This window comes from Taeniopygia guttata, chromosome 10 (genome assembly GCF_048771995.1).
Source record: "Taeniopygia guttata chromosome 10, bTaeGut7.mat, whole genome shotgun sequence".
NCBI classification, from domain to species: domain Eukaryota; kingdom Metazoa; phylum Chordata; class Aves; order Passeriformes; family Estrildidae; genus Taeniopygia; species Taeniopygia guttata.
In genome coordinates, this window is record NC_133035.1 from 17,588,393 (window position 1) to 17,607,950 (window position 19,558).

At 42.3% G+C, this 19,558-nt stretch overlaps 1 protein-coding gene across 4 annotated transcripts in view; it reads right to left on the bottom strand.

Moving 5' to 3' along the window:
* The window catches only part of ADAMTS17 (ADAM metallopeptidase with thrombospondin type 1 motif 17), a 156,352-nt gene that overhangs the window by 14,397 nt on the left and 122,397 nt on the right, over positions 1-19,558 (bottom strand). For all 4 annotated transcript variants that reach the window (XR_012057538.1, XM_072933771.1, XM_030281401.4 and 1 more), the window contains 2 exons: positions 9,728-9,932; positions 5,527-5,679 (listed from right to left, as the gene is read on the bottom strand). Coding sequence is in view for 3 of the 4 variants with exons in the window: in XM_072933771.1 (XP_072789872.1) it covers positions 5,527-5,679; positions 9,728-9,932 (358 nt within the window). In the remaining variant the exon portion in view is untranslated. The remainder of the gene's footprint in view (positions 1-5,526; positions 5,680-9,727; positions 9,933-19,558) is intronic.

Consider the following 19,558-nt stretch of genomic DNA (forward strand, 5'->3'; position numbering starts at 1 on the left):
AATATGAATTAATCATTAAAAGTGAGGCACATAGAGGATTTTGTTGATGTTCCCAATAATTTGAAGCTTGGAAAATATGCCTTCCTGGCACTGGGAGATTGTATTTTTGGAAAAAAAGCCCCACAACTCAACATGTTTTTTGGTGTACTGCAAGGCTGGGGGTTTATCGCTCAGAGAGTAAGACCTCCTGTAATCCTGCCAAAACAATTAATTTGCAATTACAAATCCTTGTTACCACCCACTGTGATGAATGACTGCTGATCATCAGTGTGAAGCACCTCAATGTCTGGCCCAAAGCCAGTATTTTTCTTACAGGAAATTAGATTCTTTTTTCCTCTTCCTACTGTTAATGTCCTCCAGGGATGAGAATCCATCTCCAATATTTCACAGGCTCAGCAAGTTCTGTAAAGGAATTGGCAACTCTTGATGCCCAGGGAGGGCAGGTGGCTAAGGGTGATTTTGCAGATGTGCTTTATCACTATTGACATTATTTGGAAATAAGAATGTTGTTTAACATTACACTTTGCCAAGCTGATCCTTACTGGGCCTTCCAGTTTCTGGAGTGTTCAATCTCTCTGAATCCAGTGAAAGCTGTGCCAGGTGGTTATACAAGATGTGAAGTAGTAGAAATAGATTTTTCCTCTGCTTTCTCTGCTAACTGAAGCCCAGCACAGATTTGCTTTCTCCTGAGAGCACAAATCTGTGATGGTTCCTACCCAAGACCCAAAGATTCTGCACAGCCCACCAGGTCAGATCCTGCTGTGCATGGCATTGGCATAAACCTGCATTAACTCAAGTGCCTGAATTAATCTGGGTTTACCCTCATGTAAGAGAGACTGATATCTGACCCAGCGTGCTGAGTGAGATCCTTGGCCTGTGGCCAGTGGGTTGTAGGGAAGAATGAAAGACAGTTACCCTGGATTTACACTGGGTTATCTGAGATTAATACAGGCCTTAGTATTTACAGAGCACCTACTGTAACTGCAAAGAAAAAAATATGGCAAAGCCAACATGCTACAAGGCCTCTATGTGTCTTTCTTCTTCTAAAACTCTTTTCATTTGGCTAGGTAATATAATAGGTTAATGAGCTAAATTGTTGCCTCAAGGACAGAAGTTTTATATTTAAACTTCCACCCACAGAGCTGAAAATGCCCCTTGTGAAAGTCAAAGCTAATGATGGAGCTTGTGTGTCTGGCTTGTAATTCCACCTTTCTTGATACAACACCAGTGAAATGGAGAATAGTCAAAAAAATGAAACTGGGAGCCCTGAACCATTCTGTGCTATTGGCTCCATATACAGAACTTTAGTCAGGACAGAATTTGAGGTACATTAAATAGAGAAACAATTAAGTAAAACTGGAAATAAAGAAAATTCCATAAAAATCTTGTGGAGAATTGCTCCTGCTATATAACCTTGCCTCCTCAGTCACCAGTCAACCTTAGAAGAGTCCAAGGGACAACTGGAGGAAAGGAACTCCTAAAACGTAGCTTTGGCCTGTACAAAATTAAAGAATTACTAAGGTTGGAAAAGACCTCCAAGTTCAAGTCCAGCCTTTGACCAAACACCACCTTGCCCACTAAACCCCAGAACCTGAGTGCTAAGTGCTGAGTACTAAACCAAGCACCTGAGTGCCACATCTGCTTGGTTTTTGAGCACTTCCAGGGATGGTGACTCCACCACTTCCCTGGAGAGCCTGTTCCAATGCTTAACCACTCTTTCAGTGATGAACATTTTCCTAATATCTAACTTGAACCTCCCTTGTGCTATCTCTGGTTGTCTGGGAGAAGAGCCTGGCCCTCACCTCAACACAACCTGCTTTGAGGTGGTTGTGAAGATAATATGGACTCCCCTGGGCCATCTTTTCCTGCCTTCTGCTGGAGCAGAAGGGGAGAGAGCTGAGGATGTGGGGCAGCCTTGAGTGGCTGAAAAGCAGCCCCTGCTGCTCACCTTCAAGCACAAGATCTGTGTCACGACCACAACTTGCCAACACCTCCAGCTCCCCACATCACCTGGGACACGTTTCCAGTGACTCCAGTACCAGGTCCAAGTCCTGCAGCTGCTCCTTCCAGCACAGCCTGGGGCAAGGAATGGTGTGGAGCTGGGCTGTGTGTCCTGCTCAGCTCCCCAGAGAGCCACACACATAAAGACATGCTCTGTTCTTGCAGGAATGTAATCCTCGATGTAAAGTTTGTCAGCAAAAATATAATTCACTGTGAAAGAATGGACTACTGTCTTGCTAAAGCATCAAGAGGCACTTTTTCAGCAGTCTGGGAGTCTGAGGCAAGTGTTGGGAAACTGAGCAACCTGTGTTTGTTCCTCTGACCAGCACAACTACAACAAAAATGTAAAAATGCTTCCAGTGCTAGAACATTTAACAGCTCAGATTTCAAACAAGGAGAAACCATTTCAAAGCAGAACGACTGTATGAGATGTTTGTTTCTTTAACTGAATGCAAACTGGATGTGGAATTTCCTCTTGGAAGAAAGGACTGAATGGGAGATGGCTTGGACTCCCTTTTGTATATTGCATCATATACAAAAAAGGATGATATAATGAATTGCAATTCTGAAGAATCCAGGCAAAAATAAAATAATTCTTTCAGGTTAACACCTTCAGTGGGTCTTGCATTGTGCAAATCATGTTTCTATTAGGTTTGAAGACTCTGGGACCAGGAGCAGTTTAGTTATGAAACTTGTATCACTCATGCTGAGTTAAATACTAAAAATAATACTTATATCCCTTTAATAATGGGTTTAAAAGAGAAGTGGCAGCAATGTAGAGAAGCTGAAAGTTTAGTAGCAGTGGCAACAGAGGTCTAGTAGCAGAACAAGTCTCTGTCTTTAGAATTCCAATCCAGTCTGTTAATCTCAAGCACTGGACTAACAAAGGCAAACTCAGAGCCATTTAAAATAACTTTACAAACCTGGCCTTGTGTGTTCACAAAGTGAACTGGATATATCAGTTTCTTGTGCAACACTTGAAACATGCTGCAAATATATTAATATACAAACATAACAATTAGCTCCAAATGCTTTCCAAAAGCTACAAGACACAGCAAGGACCAGCTGCAAATAAACCTGACAGAAAATGGGATAAAATCCTTCTTCTCTCAGGCATGGATAATGGCTACAGAGCTGTTGCTAAGGCCAGTGGATGAGGTTTGGCTTGTGGGTGTAAGTCTCAGATCAGCATGGCCTCATCTCCAGCCCTCACCTCTTTTACATGGGAGCTGAGAACTTAAAATCACAATTTGTATGGGGTAGGTGTGGAGGTTTTACTGCTGCTGGGAGCTCCTTAGGGAGCTGATCCATCTCCTCATGCACAGAGTCTGTGTCAGACAGAGTCCACAAATACTGCCACTACTAACACAAAACCAACACTCTGTCATACCACCCAAACAGCCTGCTCTATTTACAGGTTGTATCTGGACTTGACTTTTAAAATTAGGTTTTCCCTCTCTCTTACACGACTTCCCAGCATCTTCAAAGAGGATCTTGGTTTGGGAAATTAAGGATCAGTGGCCAAGTCTCCAGGCAAGCTGTTTGCACATAAAGCATCAAGGCCCATTATTTTAATCTGTGATAATTACCACTGTTAGTTAAATCGTGCTTCCCTGATGGTTCTCAACAATAAGCAACAAATGCACAACACATTAATTGCACAAAGTTGTTGCTTGTTCTGAGATCAATTTGTATCAACAGAAAAAGTTTCCATCTTAGTCAGCAAAGCTCTCTCACAGTGACTTTTACAGGGCTGGGAACAAATGTTTTACAGTGGAATTTTGCCCTGGAAGGATGAATTTTAAAGAGTTCACTGTAAGCTAATGGCAACAGACTTTGTGCTTCTCCTTAAAGGAGGAACTGTTTTAAGCCAGAGCTGCTGATAGCTGTAAAGGCTCCCCTCGTAATTCCAAGCCCTGTATTAAAGCTTCTGGATCCTCATGATGAAAATCCTTCACTCAGGATTTGTGAAGAATTGAATTCCACTTTAAACATTTCAGCTATCTGGGTTTCTGGAACAATACACTTTCTTCTAAGAATTGTACCTACCCTTTTCTAGCAATCTCTGCCTCTCAGAGAATAAGAATCTAATTGTGTGACCTAAGTGTCCGGTCAGAATTAACCAATATGTCTAGAATTTTAAATGCTCATTACAAACCAAATCTAAGTCCAAGAACATCCGGCTGGACTCACAGAGGGTGAAATTCCTGGGAAGCAGAGCACTGGCACAAGCTCCCTGCAGACAGAAGCAAGCCACATATGCAGCACACAAGCTTTTGTGCCCTCCTGCACAAGGATGATCCGGATCCCGAGTTAAGAACCACAAATAACAAGTGATTTTGCACTGATCCTGCCCTGGTCACATGCAGACATTAAACCCATCAAACAACACTATTTACTGTGACCCATGTAAGACTGCTGCAGCTCTCCCAGCAGTGAGCCAACATCCTTATCAGATTGGAACTGTTCACACAACACTGAACTTTCAATCTATGCAATCAGTGAATACACAGTTATTTCATATTCCTTCCTATCAAGAGAACCTGGGTCTGTTTGCATGCCAAAATGTTTTAGTGTTCCATAAATAAATAAATAAATAAATAATGTTATTTCACCTGTTAACACATGGAGACTGTTTGTTTTGGCCAGCTTGCATGGACTCTGAGTGCCAGGCTATGAATAAAATAATGTTCAATACTGTAAATATCTTGTGACATAAATTCCTGGCTCAGCATAAATACAGACACTCTGTATGTGGCAGGTTCTTCCTGCATTCTCCAGCACTGACACCACTAAATTCATGTATCTATGACAAAGTATATACATAATTGGAATTCCTTAAAAAAAAAAAAAAAAAGAAAAAAAAAAAGCAATCACAGATAAACCAATTTGCCCATCCTGGGCCTCTGCTTCACTGGATTTTGCTTGCTGGAGTTTGGGTTTTTGGAAAGCAAAGTGCAACTACTGTATCCCAGTGGTTTCTGCACATGCCGTACATTCCAGAACAGAAAGTAGGTTTTCTGTTTAAAGAACAGCACAGTTAAAAAGATAAGATAAAACCAAACTGAAATATAATATTGCTGGGAAAATGTAGTCCTTTATGCAAACACCAAGTCAGTAATGTAAAGGATGCTTTCTGAACAACACTGGCAGGGGTTGAATTTCTCACACTGCCAGGCCTCCTTCCCAAGCAAAACCTCATATTACTTTAAGATCAGAATGCAAATACAGAGCAGACTCTGCTCTGCTTTAATCCACTGTATTCAAGAATTAATTCCACTGATGTCACTGGAGAAACAAAGTTCAGACTGGCCTAAGTGAAGGTAAGCTCCAGCCCTGAGGAAGGGACTGATGGTTTTGGCTCTGCCTTTAAACTCAAGCCTTTCTTTCATTTCAGGTGGTTGGAATGAGTCTAGGACTGGACAATGTGTATAGATCTGAGACTAACCTGAAAACCAGTTAAATCTGTAATAAATATTTAAATTTGTAATAAATATTTAAACACCACGAGGTGTTTACTGTTACCTTGGACCAGTCTCCCGTTTTCCACTCGTAGCAGCCTGTGTGATCCTCGCACTCCTCCTCATCTCTCGGCTTGGTGGCTGCATCACATTTCCCTTGGGAGTTTGTGCACGTCACTGTTCTTTTCTGAATTCCCCTGCCACAGTCTGCTGAGCACTGCAGAAAAACAGGGGTTTTGGTTTTTTTGTTACATGGTGCTTAGAAATGATGGCTTTTATGTTGGTAACACAGCTCAGAGGAAAAGCTGGGGTTATGAATACTGAGGAAAATGGTAATCCATAAGGTTTTATTACAATAATCTAAGCCACTCATACATGAGTAATTTGAAAAGCATGATGACTTCTTGTGAAATATTTTACTTATGAAAAATGGCAATTCTGAAAATTAACCTCCTTTGAAAAATGTCAGCTGGCTTTTGGCTAGAATTGGTGCCACTAAATCTTGTGTTGATAAGCTCCTTGTTCATAATGAAGGACACACTGAGAGTCACTACACAGAACTGCCACATCCCTTGATGTATCATGGGATACATCAAGGGTGATGAATGGTGGTGTTAAATGTAATTTTAAATCACAGCAGCGTGAGACCACTGTTATAAACACGTTTCTGTAGTACAGTTTATGCATATCATGGCAAAGTCACAACTCTTACACCTTCTCATGTGAAACACACACATCACATTCACACTTTGATTTGCCATCACTATCTTAATTCTGAAAAACTCTAACATTTACTGAGTAAGCAAAAACTATCCACAATTTTTTTGTGCCTGGGTTCCATGGAATTAGTTTCTAAAGAGCAGGAATATCTGGTCACTCACTTGTTATCTTTGCCAATGGTTGGAAATTTTTGTTTAATGAAGAATTTGTCTTGATTTTCTTGGCTGTACAAGGTGGGAAAAGGACATTGGCACGAACTGAACCCAAATTTCTGTTTTCAATAACCAGTTTGGTAATAGAGCACCTGCTGTCACAGCCACCTGAGTCCTTGTCACCACCCCTGAGCACAGCCAGTCTGCCTGCTCCTCATTCTCATGCCACTGCAGTGGTTAAGAGTGAGAAATTGTCTTGCAGAGCCACTGGGGACAGGTGGGTGGAGAAATGATCTATGTACCAGCTGAGATAAAAACTAACCTCCTCTGGCATGTCAAGCTCTGCCCTTCGGGGGGCCAGCAGGGAAAAGACAGTTGATTTGACACTGAATAAATAGTGCAGATATGAGATATTCTGTGAGGTCTTTTGAACATGTTCCAAGAAGCTTCTCCATCCAGGGGGTCTATGCTGGAAACAAGCATCAGCTTGATATAAATTACATCACATGGACAAATCTCAGCATGCCTGTCTAACTGTCTTAAAAACACAATCCAGGCAGTTCTGACCTGCTGGCCTTGTTAAGGACATGAATGACAAGCGTTCATGAGCTGGCAAGCAAACAGACATGCCTTAAAATACTTCACAGCACTACAAAGTGACTTCTTGAAAATCTGGGAAACCTTCCACTTAATTTACTGTGTGCTGCTCACGGCGTGGCCCCTTACGGATGTAACATCTTTGTAAGGAGCACAATCCATAGTTCTGCTAAGACAGGGGGTGAATTCTTCCCAGCTTTGCAGAATTCCACAAAATGCTTTGCTGGACTGCTCAGAGCACAAGGCTTGGCAGGGATCTCAGGCTGGAGCTCCCTAAATGGTACCTTAAAGCCATGAATTTGCCCCAAGTTTGGTAGACTTTCCCAAATTGTGTATCATTTTCCTCAGGCCCCAGGGTGGACTCCTCACAGTTGCACTCATTCATCTCAAACTACAAAGCTCAATATATAAAAATCTTTGGAATGGTCCAATTTACTTGAAGTAAATCAAACTGAAGTGGGAGTATTTTTCACAGTAGGAGAAATCTCTAGGTGGGTTTTACAAGCAAGTCTGGGAAAAACACCAACTGTTTGTTCTTCCCACAGCTTTTAAGTCATTCACAGATTAATACTGCATATACTTTCCTAGACAAAACAGCATGAGCAAGAAGGTTTCCAACAGATCTTTGGTGGTCACATATAAATCACCCTCTTTAAGAGGTTTTTTCCTTTCCTCAAGTCATCTGTTTTCATGAAGAATTTCTTAATACATAGATTTTACAGAGAGTCCACAAATTAATAGACATAGTTTCTGTGTGTCCACTCGAGATCATTACGTCTTATTTTATTAACAAATTACTTTGTCAGATCCTATGAGGCTTTGCAAAGGAGCAACACAACTTTGCAGTTAAGACACAACTCCTTTATCTGAAGGAAATCCATATTTTTTTTCCTCTCTACTTCTCTAACAGTAGAAACATTCACCTTCTCCTGACAGTCTCTATTTTTATCATTAAAAATCGGTTGAGCAGTACTTTGTCCAAAACAATCTCAAGTGTTTGGCAATACAAGGGGAACCTAATTTTTTCCACAATGAAGATTGCATTGGAATTTGCTGTGAAAACACACATTTTTGACCAGAGACCAGACATCAGTTCAGTCAACTGTGTTGTATAAGAAAGAAGTTAAAAAAATAGATCAGAAAATAGATTTATAAAATGATACAATTACAGTGATATTTACTCCTCAATATCAGATTAAAATGCTAAGGAATAAAGTGATTACCAGTGAAGAATGTCCTAGGTATGAGAAGAGTTCACACTGGCAGAGGATCAAATGTGTCCTGGAGTCAACTGAGCTTCATAACAACAGAAATGGGCCAGTATAACAAATTTAAAATCACAAGTGCACAGTTACAGACCCAACAAAAGTAAATAAATGTATCAAAGGAAAAGTAATCCAGCAATTGAAAAAATTATGTAAAAATGTTGTGTATTTGCAAACAAGTTACATGATCATGGATATGGAAGATTTCCACTAATCTGTAACTTGACTTACTCTATTCCGTAAAAGTGAGACACAGGTACCCGGGATTGTTAACAAAAGACTCAAGGAAAAAAATCCATATGTAAACCAGGTAGGAATTGCACCCTAATCTCAGCTATAAACAGTTCAGCTGGTTTAGCTATAAGAAATAAAGAGGGCATCATCTGAAAGGGGAATGTCTATGACACACAAAAGACCTATCAGACAACTTACTAAAACCTTGGTGTGTTTGTGCACATCTTTTGTAACAAAAGAACTCAGAAAGAACACGAATCTCATGCACCAGTGAAGGATCCAGCACCCCACTGAAAGAGAACACTGCTCTCACTTAACCATCACCTCTCTTGCCAAACCAAGATTTCCTGTCCAGGAGGTGCACAATGAAATCCCATTGTGTTTGTGAGGAGACACTGTTCCTCAGGATCCCTTCTGTCTTGAGCTTTGTGACTTTTAAGCACATTTCTAACAATAATACCTAGCAAAAGCTCTTTGACAATGTTTTAAACAGGAGCTCCCTGTTCCAGAGGTGAATAATGAGGAATCCTTCCCACAGGAAGGGCTGTTGCTGGACAGCCAAGCTGGAATGAGGATGGTAAAGCTGCAACCCTGAACGCAGAGTGAAAGGAGCTCATCACTCAGGTGAGCCCAGCAAACACAACATCAAAGTGAACATGGCATCCTGTAAGGTCTGTTACAGGGTACAGACAAAGTTGCCCTGTACTAGCTGAGTTCTGGTCATGAACTGCAGGCACAATCCCAGATCACTCTGCTGCTAAACAAAACACAGGGTAACTGTCTAGATCTCCCATTATTTACATCAGAAATGCATTCATAACACTTGGGAAAGATTTCTGAACTCTGCAACTACTCTGAGATGCACCTTTTATACAAAATATAACCAGCTTTTTCTGTTCCTGGAATTACACGAAAGAAGGCTGGATAGGGCCCAAAGCCTGCACATTCTCTGTAACATGCAGATGCCTGATAAGCCTGGTATTTCTTCACAACACATTTAAATGGAGCCAGAAGCCCTGGGTTACTGCACTCCTGGCCTCAGGTCAGTGAAATGTTTTTCCTTCTTGGTCGGACTTTTCAGATGGAAAGATACAGTCAGTAGAGCATATCTAAACACTGCCTTACTAATTCATCTGGTCTGGAAACCAAATCTCAGCTCCTCACTGCTCATCTCAACAGATGAGAGCCCTGCCCAGCACTCCAGTGCTGTGAGGATGCTGACCGTGTGAACCATGGATTAAGGCCAGTGTATCTAAGCTCTGAGCAGTGTGGCTCCTTTCTGGAGTGAGGTTCCTACCTTTGACCACTCTGATGCTTCCCAGATGGACAGGCAGTCACGTCCCTCACAGCTCTGCACCGTGGCTGGTTTGCTGCCCAGGCAGTAGAGGTCCCTGGTGTTGACGTAGGAGCCGTTCTGCAGCTGATAAACACAAGTGACCTCCCGGTGCTGCACACCCTTCTCACAAGTGGCAGAGCAGGGACTCCAGTGGCCAGTCACCCACCTGGGAAGGAGCCAGAGGAGAAATGTTAGCAAACTGTTGGAATAAAACATTATGCTTCATTTAAAGCCAGTGAGAAATGGGCAGCTCTTCCTGGGTTTGTGGGTGCTTTGATGGTGCTGTGCTGTTGCCACCCCGAGCTCGCCGATCCCCTCTGGGAGCTGAAGTGTGTAAAGCAGCAGTGTCAGCATGCAAGGGAATATTGCCTCCTGACCCAAATACCCTGAACTCTGCATCACTCCCTTTAACCCCACTCTCTGCAGTGGGGCTGGTTTTTCCTCTCATATAAAGACAGATTTGTCTGCAGACCTTCTTTTGCAAGGGAAAGGAGGAATCCTCCCTGCTCTGTCTTCCAGCTCCACTGACTCCAGCAAGTGCTGGAATCATCACAGTGAGGTTACAAGGCAGTGAATAAAGTATCTAAGAAGGATCTAAAGGAGGAGGGATGGAGGGAAGGACAATTTTTTCTGAAAGAAAAGCAGCATCGATCTTCAGCTTCCTGCAATCTGTCAGTGAGAGCATGTTCTCTGTAATTACAGGCATTCCTGGATGGAGTGAGGGACTGCAGCAATAACTGTGCAGCCACTGAGCACCAGAAGGCTCTCATGCCTTTCTCACCAGGCAATTGACCTTCTACCTGTTATTCAGGACTGTCATCCAGATTTGTATCCTTATACCATAAATCTTTTACTTGTCACCCAATCCTGGGCTGTCCATTATGGTAAGTGGCCCAAACAAGACTTCTCAAAAATAGGCCTGCTGAGAAATACTATTTTATGCTGCTGGAGGCTCCTGTAATCGATGCAGAGCAACTAATTTACTATATCTCTTTTGAAGTTTTTGTGTGTTACTTCTTTGAAATGAATTAAAAAACCATTTCCCATCTTCCCATTCCTGAAGGGGGGAAAATCAGTTCAGCACCATTTGCAGAAACATCTTCACCTGCTGCAATTGTCATGAATTAATCTGTGAATGCAGTGTGTGATGACTGTGCTGACAGTACAGGCAGAAGTTATTTGGTTTGAGCAGGACTGGGCAGACTGGCCACCTGTCTTCTGTGGAACAGGGCCCTGCCCAAATGTTCCTGTGCATTAAAGCAGTTGACTGACACATCTGAGAATTTCTGTTGGCTAAAACAGCTGGCAAGACACCAAACCTGTTTCTTCAGACTGCAGCTCTTGGTGCATCTCTGCAGCCCAGGGCTTGGTATTTCTCTTATGGAATGGGAAAATGTCAGCTGGGAAATTGAATACTAGGGCTGAAAGCCTGACAAAAATAGCCCTGAAGTGCAGAAATCAGTGTTCATGAAAATTAATAGCCAGGCCTCTTGGTATCAGCTGGGCTGTGCCCTGTTGGAGCAAACATGAGGGAATTCTCCACCTGGGGGAAGGAACCTCCTGACAAAGGCCTGGAGGGGCCGAAATGACTGTGCTTTATGAGCTGAATGTGAGTCACAAGGCTGGGAAAGGGCTGCCCAGGCTCCACTCAGCTAATATTCACTTCAGCACTGTGCTCTCACTGTGATCTACAGCTACTGGCAGAAGAAAAAGGGAAAGGGGCTGAAAGCAAAGGAGAAAGATAAAAATACATTATTGGCAGAGGCTGGCTGTGAGCTTGCACTTAGGATGGGCAGCACACAGCATGCCAGCTACTTCCAAGATGCCTTAAGAAGAAAGGTTATGGCTTTCCTTTTAGGAAGGAATATTCCTTTCTAATTTTTTTGTTTGTTGCTCTTGTGCAGGGGAGAAATCACCTGGTTTCTAGCCTGTTTGCTGGTCTCTAGCCAGTACCAGCACAGACGTGACAAAGTGAAACTAGAAAATTAGCACAGAAAAAACAAGTATTATCATCATCATGAGAAGAATGATTGACAGGGAATGACCTGAAACCCTGGGTACCAACACAAAGATGTGTCTGTGGTGAAAACAATCTCCAGCTTTTCCCTTGGAGAAGTCACCTTCAGCCACCATCCACTACACCCACTCCTGATCCCAACCCTGTGGTTACAAATCAGGTAGGGCAATGCTGTAAGGGATCTCTGAAATTCTGCCCTGCCTGTGACAGTAAAAATACTTAGAAATTAAAGGTGGTGGTTTTACTTTTACACCCAGGAGACAAGTGACATTAAATGTCTGAATAATACCAATATGTAAAGCAGGTTATTTTCAAAAGCCCCAAGGGGATGATTACTTTGACCACTAAACTTCAGCATCTCAGTGAAATCTATGCTTGAATCAATGGCTTGTAAAAATAATCTGGCAAGCAAGTAAAGGTGAGTCCTACATACAGTCCTGGCAGTGCCCTGAACCTCCACAGTTCCCCCAAATTCTCCTTCACATGCAGCTGAAAATACTGTTTTAGTGCCTGTAACACACAGGAACACTGCAACTATATTTCAATAATGCTCACAACCAATGTGGAAAGATAAAAGATTTATGGATAAAGTATTAAAGATGAAAATTCCTGCCAGTTTCAAATTTTTGGAAGGAATTTGCAGCAAGATATTAGAGAAACTAGTAATTCTGTGTATCTGCAAGTAATATACGCACAGGGGAGAAAAATGTAATGTGCAAGTAATAGCACAATTTAGTAACTGTTATATTGCAGTACAGGTAGATTTTTGTCTCTACACTGTCATTACACCTTCTGAACACACCTGAGTTTGTTTAACAACAAGACCTACTTAGAGAGTGATTGTCTTTGAAAAAGGGTAGGTATTTTTCTTATGACAATGTCAAAAATAACTCCAGTGTTCTAACTCCAACCCCCAGGCTGGCTCTGTATTATTAACTAAGCCAATTAACTGCTGTACACTAAGCCCTGTGTATATCATATAAAGCATTTGGCTTCCAGTTACACGTTAAGCCTGTAAACTGATCTTAGGGATTGCTTGACACCACAGTTCTTTTCAGCTTGGTCTTTCCCTCCCAGGTTATAGCCTATCTTCTGTGGGACCATGGGAGTGCTCCAGCTGGGGTCCCAGGAGAGCCTCTCACTTTGCCAGCAAACACTGATTTACGTGACAAATACACTCGTCCTTCTCACAACCACAGGGATGCCTTCATCCCTGGTATTATTATTTTTTGTAATCTTACCTCTATAGAAGATTCAAGAGCTAAGTGATCCCGGCTGGTGGTTACATTCAGGAAGAAAGTGATGAGCTTTTAAGCAGAGATTTTACCCCAGTCAGTGGCTGTCTTTCCAGCTAAAATATGCCCAGAAGGGTGTGATTTTCAAAAGCTTCAAAAAGCTGGGATGGGCAGGACATGCAATCTGAGAGGGCTGCTCTAAATCTTTGTCTCCTGAGTCTTCCTCAACCTCTGACCTCTCAGTATCTCTTCTGAGGAATTGGGAGTTCTTCTAATCTGCTTTGGCAACACTCATCTGGCAGGTCCCTGGAGCAAACTTGAAATATCTTTTGGAGATTCAGTTCATCATTTGATCTTTCTATGGTCTGGATTAGTTTTTAACCTTGAATTATCTACTCTACCTGCTTGCCTAAGACTCCTACATTTTCTAGGAAAAAAAATTGCCTGCAGCACAACGTACATAAACCCAAGGGAGATGAATATCTGCAAATGAGGGTTTGTAGCTAAAGATTTGGGGGGGAAAAAAGTTAGGAAGATAAAATGGATCAAGGCTGAAGGATGGGGGTGAGGGAGTGCAATCAAAAGACATGAGGTCACTTTTCAGAGATTTGCAGCCTCTTACAACATAAAGCCATTACATCTTCTGGGGTAAATATTGCAACCCATTAAAATTCCCTTGGTGGTTTCTGCCCTGAGCCCTGCAGAAGAACAGTGTGTTCTCTTCCACTAACTAACATCCATGCCATGTTCACACATCCCCTCACTACCTACAGGGTGCTTTTGCTGCCTTCCCAATGCTACAGTGACATTTATTTCCCTGCTTTCACAGTAATAGCTCAGATATGACCAAAGACATGTTTGCAATAACACATTTTTTGTTATTAAACCTGGTTTTTTAGAGCTGGCTCTCGCCTACAACCAGTTTAGAGCCTGTGCTACTGCTGAGTAAAGCATCAAAGGAAACTTCCTACAAAATATGTCTGAAAAAGCCATGTGACAGAGAAATATCTAAAGCCCTGTAATGTGAGGATTCTATTTCTAATAGATTTTATTCAAAACCTTTTGGTTTAATGCACAGGTGAAGATAAATCCATGCCCAGTTACCAGTTTGTGATGCAAAATCACATTGAAGTCACTCTTAGTTTTCTGGGGCACCTGGAGGAAACGGTGGCTCTACTGATTTAGGCAAAAGCCAGCCCAGCTTTCAGCAGGGCCAGGATTTTACATTGGATAACTTTAGCAAGAAAAATTGGAAAAGATTTCTGAGAATCAGTCATGTGGAACTGACAGATATACTTTGCTTACAGCTGTCAAACCAAGCTCATGCTCGACTGTGTAGAAGAAAAGTCTCTTTACAAATGAAATTGTGTTTTCCATGAAACACACACACTCCTGAAGCTCTCCACCACCTCTCTGCTGCACTGGGCTCAAATCAGGTGAATCTTGTCTTTTGGGAACAGGTTGTGCCACACCCAGTCACAAGAAGCAATTTTTTTTTTTTTTTTGAGAAAAGTACAAGGAATCTAGTAGAATAATACAGCTGCTGATGTTGAAAGTAGGACTCCAAGACTAACATTCCTGTCTGATTGCCTTTATAAACAGTGCTCAGTAATTTTCCAGTACAGTAGTCATTCTGCTAACAGACTTGCCAACTTTCACTCACATAGGTTTCTTTTTTTCTTTAGTGGTTATCATTTTGACAGCTTTTTTTTTTTTTTTTTTTCCCCACCAACAAGATCAGCCATGGAACAATGTTTTATAATTTACATACACCTTGGGAAGTTTTTTTTTTTTTTTATGGAAGTAATTGTATTCCCTCTCCTCCTCCCCCAGATGAGCAGATCTCTCAGCTTTGGAGGACTCAGTGTGGGGTCAGTGTGAGGAGGTGTCCTGCTGGCTGGCACTAAGGGACAGAATTTCACCACTCAGAGCTCCTCTGCAGTGAATTTTCCCCACCCACTTCCATGGTAGGTGTAGCTTTAATGAGGCACCTAGTTTCCAGCTCCATTCCCTGCCTTTCCAGGAAGGAAGTGCCTCCTTCTCAGCTCCCACCACACGATGCAAACTGTGAAGATCATTATAGCAGACAGCAGGAGGAGTCGATTTCACAATTAAATATTTTTGCTAGATTATCCTGCTAATCCTTTTCTGTGGGTTAGAACTGCACTTGGCCTGAAGAGCTTCAAAACAAAGCAGCACAGATCATGTAACATTTTAAAACAAGGCAATGGTCAACCACAAGGCTGGTGAGTCAAACACTGCACTGGGAAAGAAGTGATGGAAGCCAGCCTGAGTGTTTACACCAAAGCTAAGGGACCTGTCTCATGACTCCATGTGGAAAATAATGCCAAATTAATTCCTGCTCTAGCAAATCATCTTGGATTGTTGGATGTAAATGCATTTAGCAGCAACCAATAAGCACTTTTCATTCTACATTGTCTGTTCCCCACCCTTCTCTACCAGAATTGCTCCATGGAATTGAGTTGCTGGATTTACTGGAAGATACAAGCAAATTATTTTCCAGTGGTTAATCAGCCACTGAATGGTACTTGATGACCTGCCTACAACCTGGAGCACAGGAGTTTTTGTCTCCTTTTGGTGGATGGGGATCACCACCAACTGACCTGGGCCCCAGATGTGCCCACAGCAGGACATCAGCCCCCACCACCATGGTGCCTGGGAGTGTCTCAGGTTTTCTGGTCTGCAGAATTTGGGCTTTTGCTGCTACAAGACCTGTGGGAGCCCTGCTGCAGGCAGAGCCCCCAGGAGCTGCCACCAGAGCGCAGCATTCCCTGCTCCAGCCCCTCCAGCACAGTCCTGGCAAATTCATTAAGCTCAAGCTGATTCTGGAGATCCCAACTCCAGCTTTGGGAAGTACTTCAAAATGAGCTCTTATGTGGTGCCTCCTTGGATCAGAGGGTGCTAACATTGCTATTGATGCCAGATTTCCAGGCTAAAATGAAACCCTCCCCACGGCTGTTCCTTTTTTTTTTCATGTAACCAAATCCAATGCACATCAAAGATGTTTCCCAGCACAAGGCACAGACAAGGGTTTGAACCTGTTTGCACTGAACCCTATGGATGACAAACTGCATTAATGAAAGGACTGACCCATCTGGAGCCATTAAATGTCCGGCTCAGCCCCTTCAGTTAACAAACACCCAGATCCCTCCAGTTTAGTGCAATTTCTATACAGCCCTGTGAATAATTTGCTGATGCTCTCAAAGCGTTTTCCATCATAATGTTCTGCCGAAATTCTAGTATTTGCAAGACAACCACCTCACAAAATAAATCTGAAAATGCTTTGCTCCTCATCTACCTGTGACTAGAACACACAGAAATGGGGTGCAAACAGCCCAGAATCAGGGAGACAGGCCGATTTCTGTATTATTCTGACTTCTGTATTCCTGGGCTGTTAAATAGAGCACTGTCACAATGATATGGTGCAGTCAAGAGGGCAGGGTACTCTCAGTCAGCACATGGACACACACCCTGAGCCTAAATCAGACCAGGAATCAAAGCAATGGGCACTGTCAACCATCACACACTGGGGCACCATTATTTTGGCACTCCCCAGCCTTTGAACATGTTTTTGAGGTGCTGAGCCAACTGGGGCCTTGACTGACTCTTAGAACTGGCTTCATTTTCCCCCAGTGGGCACTATTGTGGTGTGTGAACCCTTGGGGAGTCTGGTGCTGGATTCCAGCCCATGGATGGAAAAATGAAAGGGAAAGAGAAGAAAGAAAGAAGGAAGTGATCCTTGCAACCACAGAGCTCACCTCAGCAGCGTGCCAGCTTCTAGAGCTGATTTGGAGGGCAACAATAATCAAGGACATAGAGGTAAAAGGATGCAAGATAGGCTTCCTCCAGGCAACACTCATTGGCTGCCTTTCTCTGACTAAAATAACTGGTTTTCTAGACAAAGGAAATGGGGTAGATTTAATCTGTTTGGTGAAGAACTCCTTTTGCTGCATGGGAAATGCTTACAGGTGACATGCTGGGAAACACAGATATAATTGTGTAATTCACAGAGAGGTGAGAGCTGGCCTCCCACCTACCTTTAGTGCTGCAAAGGAGTATCAGGTATGAAAGGAATTTAGATCAGTTGCTAGTGGGCTTCCTGAAAGGTCTGTCTTGCATTTGATCTAATTTAATATGCTCATTAATGACCTTGGCACAAAAAAAAGAAGAAAACTGCTGGAAAATTGAAGAAAATGCTGACTTACAAAGCCTAGAAGCAGTGTCAATGCCTCAGAGGATTAGGATGTCATACAGGAAGAACTGAATAACCTTCAGTACTGCAGCAACAAACCAGGATGGAAATAAACAGCACACAGTGCAAGGCTGAGTGCTCAGGGACCAATAACAAGCATTTCTGTGTTAAAGTAGGGTTCATACAATGTAATAAATGAGGAGGAAAACATTTTGAATGACTGTAAGCCACAAATATGATGCAGCCATGAAAAAAGCAATAAGAAGTTAAAGTAATGGATTTAGCCCAGAAAAATGATTGAAAGAGGAGATACAATGGTTTGTTGTGTCCTGTGGCAAATAGCCCAAGGCTGAAAGGAAGGGAGGGAAAATACTCTGTAAGAAAAGGAAAAGAGCTGATGCACAAAAAAAAAAAAAAAGGCTGAAAAATGACAGTGAGTAACTTGGGCTGGAAATAAAAGGTCAGACCTACATGAACAGCAGGGTCAAAGGAAAGCCTTCCAGCGAGGGAAGGAGCCTGTGGGAAAAGCTCAGCTTATAGAAAGCAGTCTAAGATATGCTGCTGGTAGTAGCAGAAACCTAACCCTTGAGCTCAGGAGATATTTTCAAGTCCTAAACAGTGAAAATAAGTGCTCAGGGTCTCCTGTGGTTTTCTGTAGATGCAGCCAGGGATTTCTGGCATTTATGCTGCTGTTCAGCATCCATGTAAGAACACCAAATATTCAGCAGGCCCCTGAAAGGACTTAACCTCTCCTAAAATCTCTTACAGCAAAGAGGAGAAAAATTACCAGTGCTTGCACACAGTCCGTTACAAGTCCAACAGTTGGGGAATTTCATGTGGTTTTTGGTGCTTTTCCTGCGTTGGAGGGGAGCAGTTTCATAGCCACAGCCCCAGCCATGCTTGTAGAAGTGTGTGGCCACTGGCAGAGCTGTGTTTTCAGTGAAAACAGCTGATGGGATCTGTGATTTGTGAGTCTGGTGCCAGCCCCAGGGCTGGCCCTGCCGCTGTATTTGGGTTGGTGCTGGGCGTGCTGGAAGCGACCCATACGCGCGGCATGCAGGAATCCAGATTCCATCTGGTTACAGCAGGGTTTTGTAAAAAATATCTAAAGAGCTAGGCAAAGGATTAGAATAAAGAGGTGCTAATAGGGTGCAGTTGGGACAGGAAAGGAAGCTGTAAAGAATTTAATGGAAAAAGAGGGTCAAGGAACATAAAAAATAAAATAGGAAGAAAAAGAGGCATTTTTTTAAAAGGTGAAAGAGTAACAATAATAAAGAATGAAAGATTCTTTTATTTTTGCCAGTTTCAACAAAACCCTTAAGAAAATTCTCTTCTCTGACGTTTAATTTTAAAACATGTCAGTGTATCCAATCAAGTTTTAAATCCTGCTTTGTTTTCCTCAGATGCTGGGTTGCAGTTGGAGAATTCCAATCTTCTCCTTGGCCTCATGAAAGTACTGTCCCTGGCCCTACATTATTTGGCTCTCCTGAGAGGTGGCTGAAGTTCAAAGGGATATATAATTTACAAAGCACTTTGGGATCATGCTGGAAGAAAGACACTGTTATTAATAACATATCCTTTTTTCCTCCTGATCACTTTATAAATGTGGGTAACTATTTTTTTTTTAAATTACAATCTCAACAGCAACAGCTTCTTGCTCCACTTAAACAATATGCTCTCACCCATCCCAAAGAGTTTGCAATCTTGCTTATACATGGATTGAGAAAGGAAACAAAGGGACAGTGTGGGATAGTGAATAAAAGTCACACACCCCATCCAAAAGTGAAACAGAGACTGAGTGTCCTCTGACCCAGTCCTGTGCTGGCCAAAAGACCCCTCTCTAGAGATAAACACTCTGAAAGGTGATTCTCCTAAATTTTGAGTGAAAGTGCAAATGCAATTCAGAATGCACAAAACAGAGCTGGTTTACTAGAGAAAGGAGAGCATTGTTCCTTCTTCTGAACTCAGGTGAAGGGCTTATGTCTGAGTGGAAATGGGAAAGGACCTTATTGTAACAAGATGCTACAATAATTTTACTTGAAACCCTAAAACAAATTCAGGGCTCATAAAAAAAGCATTGACATGGTGAAAGAGAATGGTTTCTTTAAGATGTTCTTGGTCAGAGAATATGCTAAGCATGCTTTTCTAATGTCTGGGTGGGCAAATGCAAGTGGAAATTTAAATTCTACAGAGGCACAGAGAATGTGCTTCTGAAAATGTTTCCAGTTAAAAGCATGTTAAGTGTGAAAGTGTACTCTACACAGAGCGAGTGAGGAGTGTGGTCTATCAGATCATCAGCAAGGATTCTGTGGCCTTTCCAGGTTCTA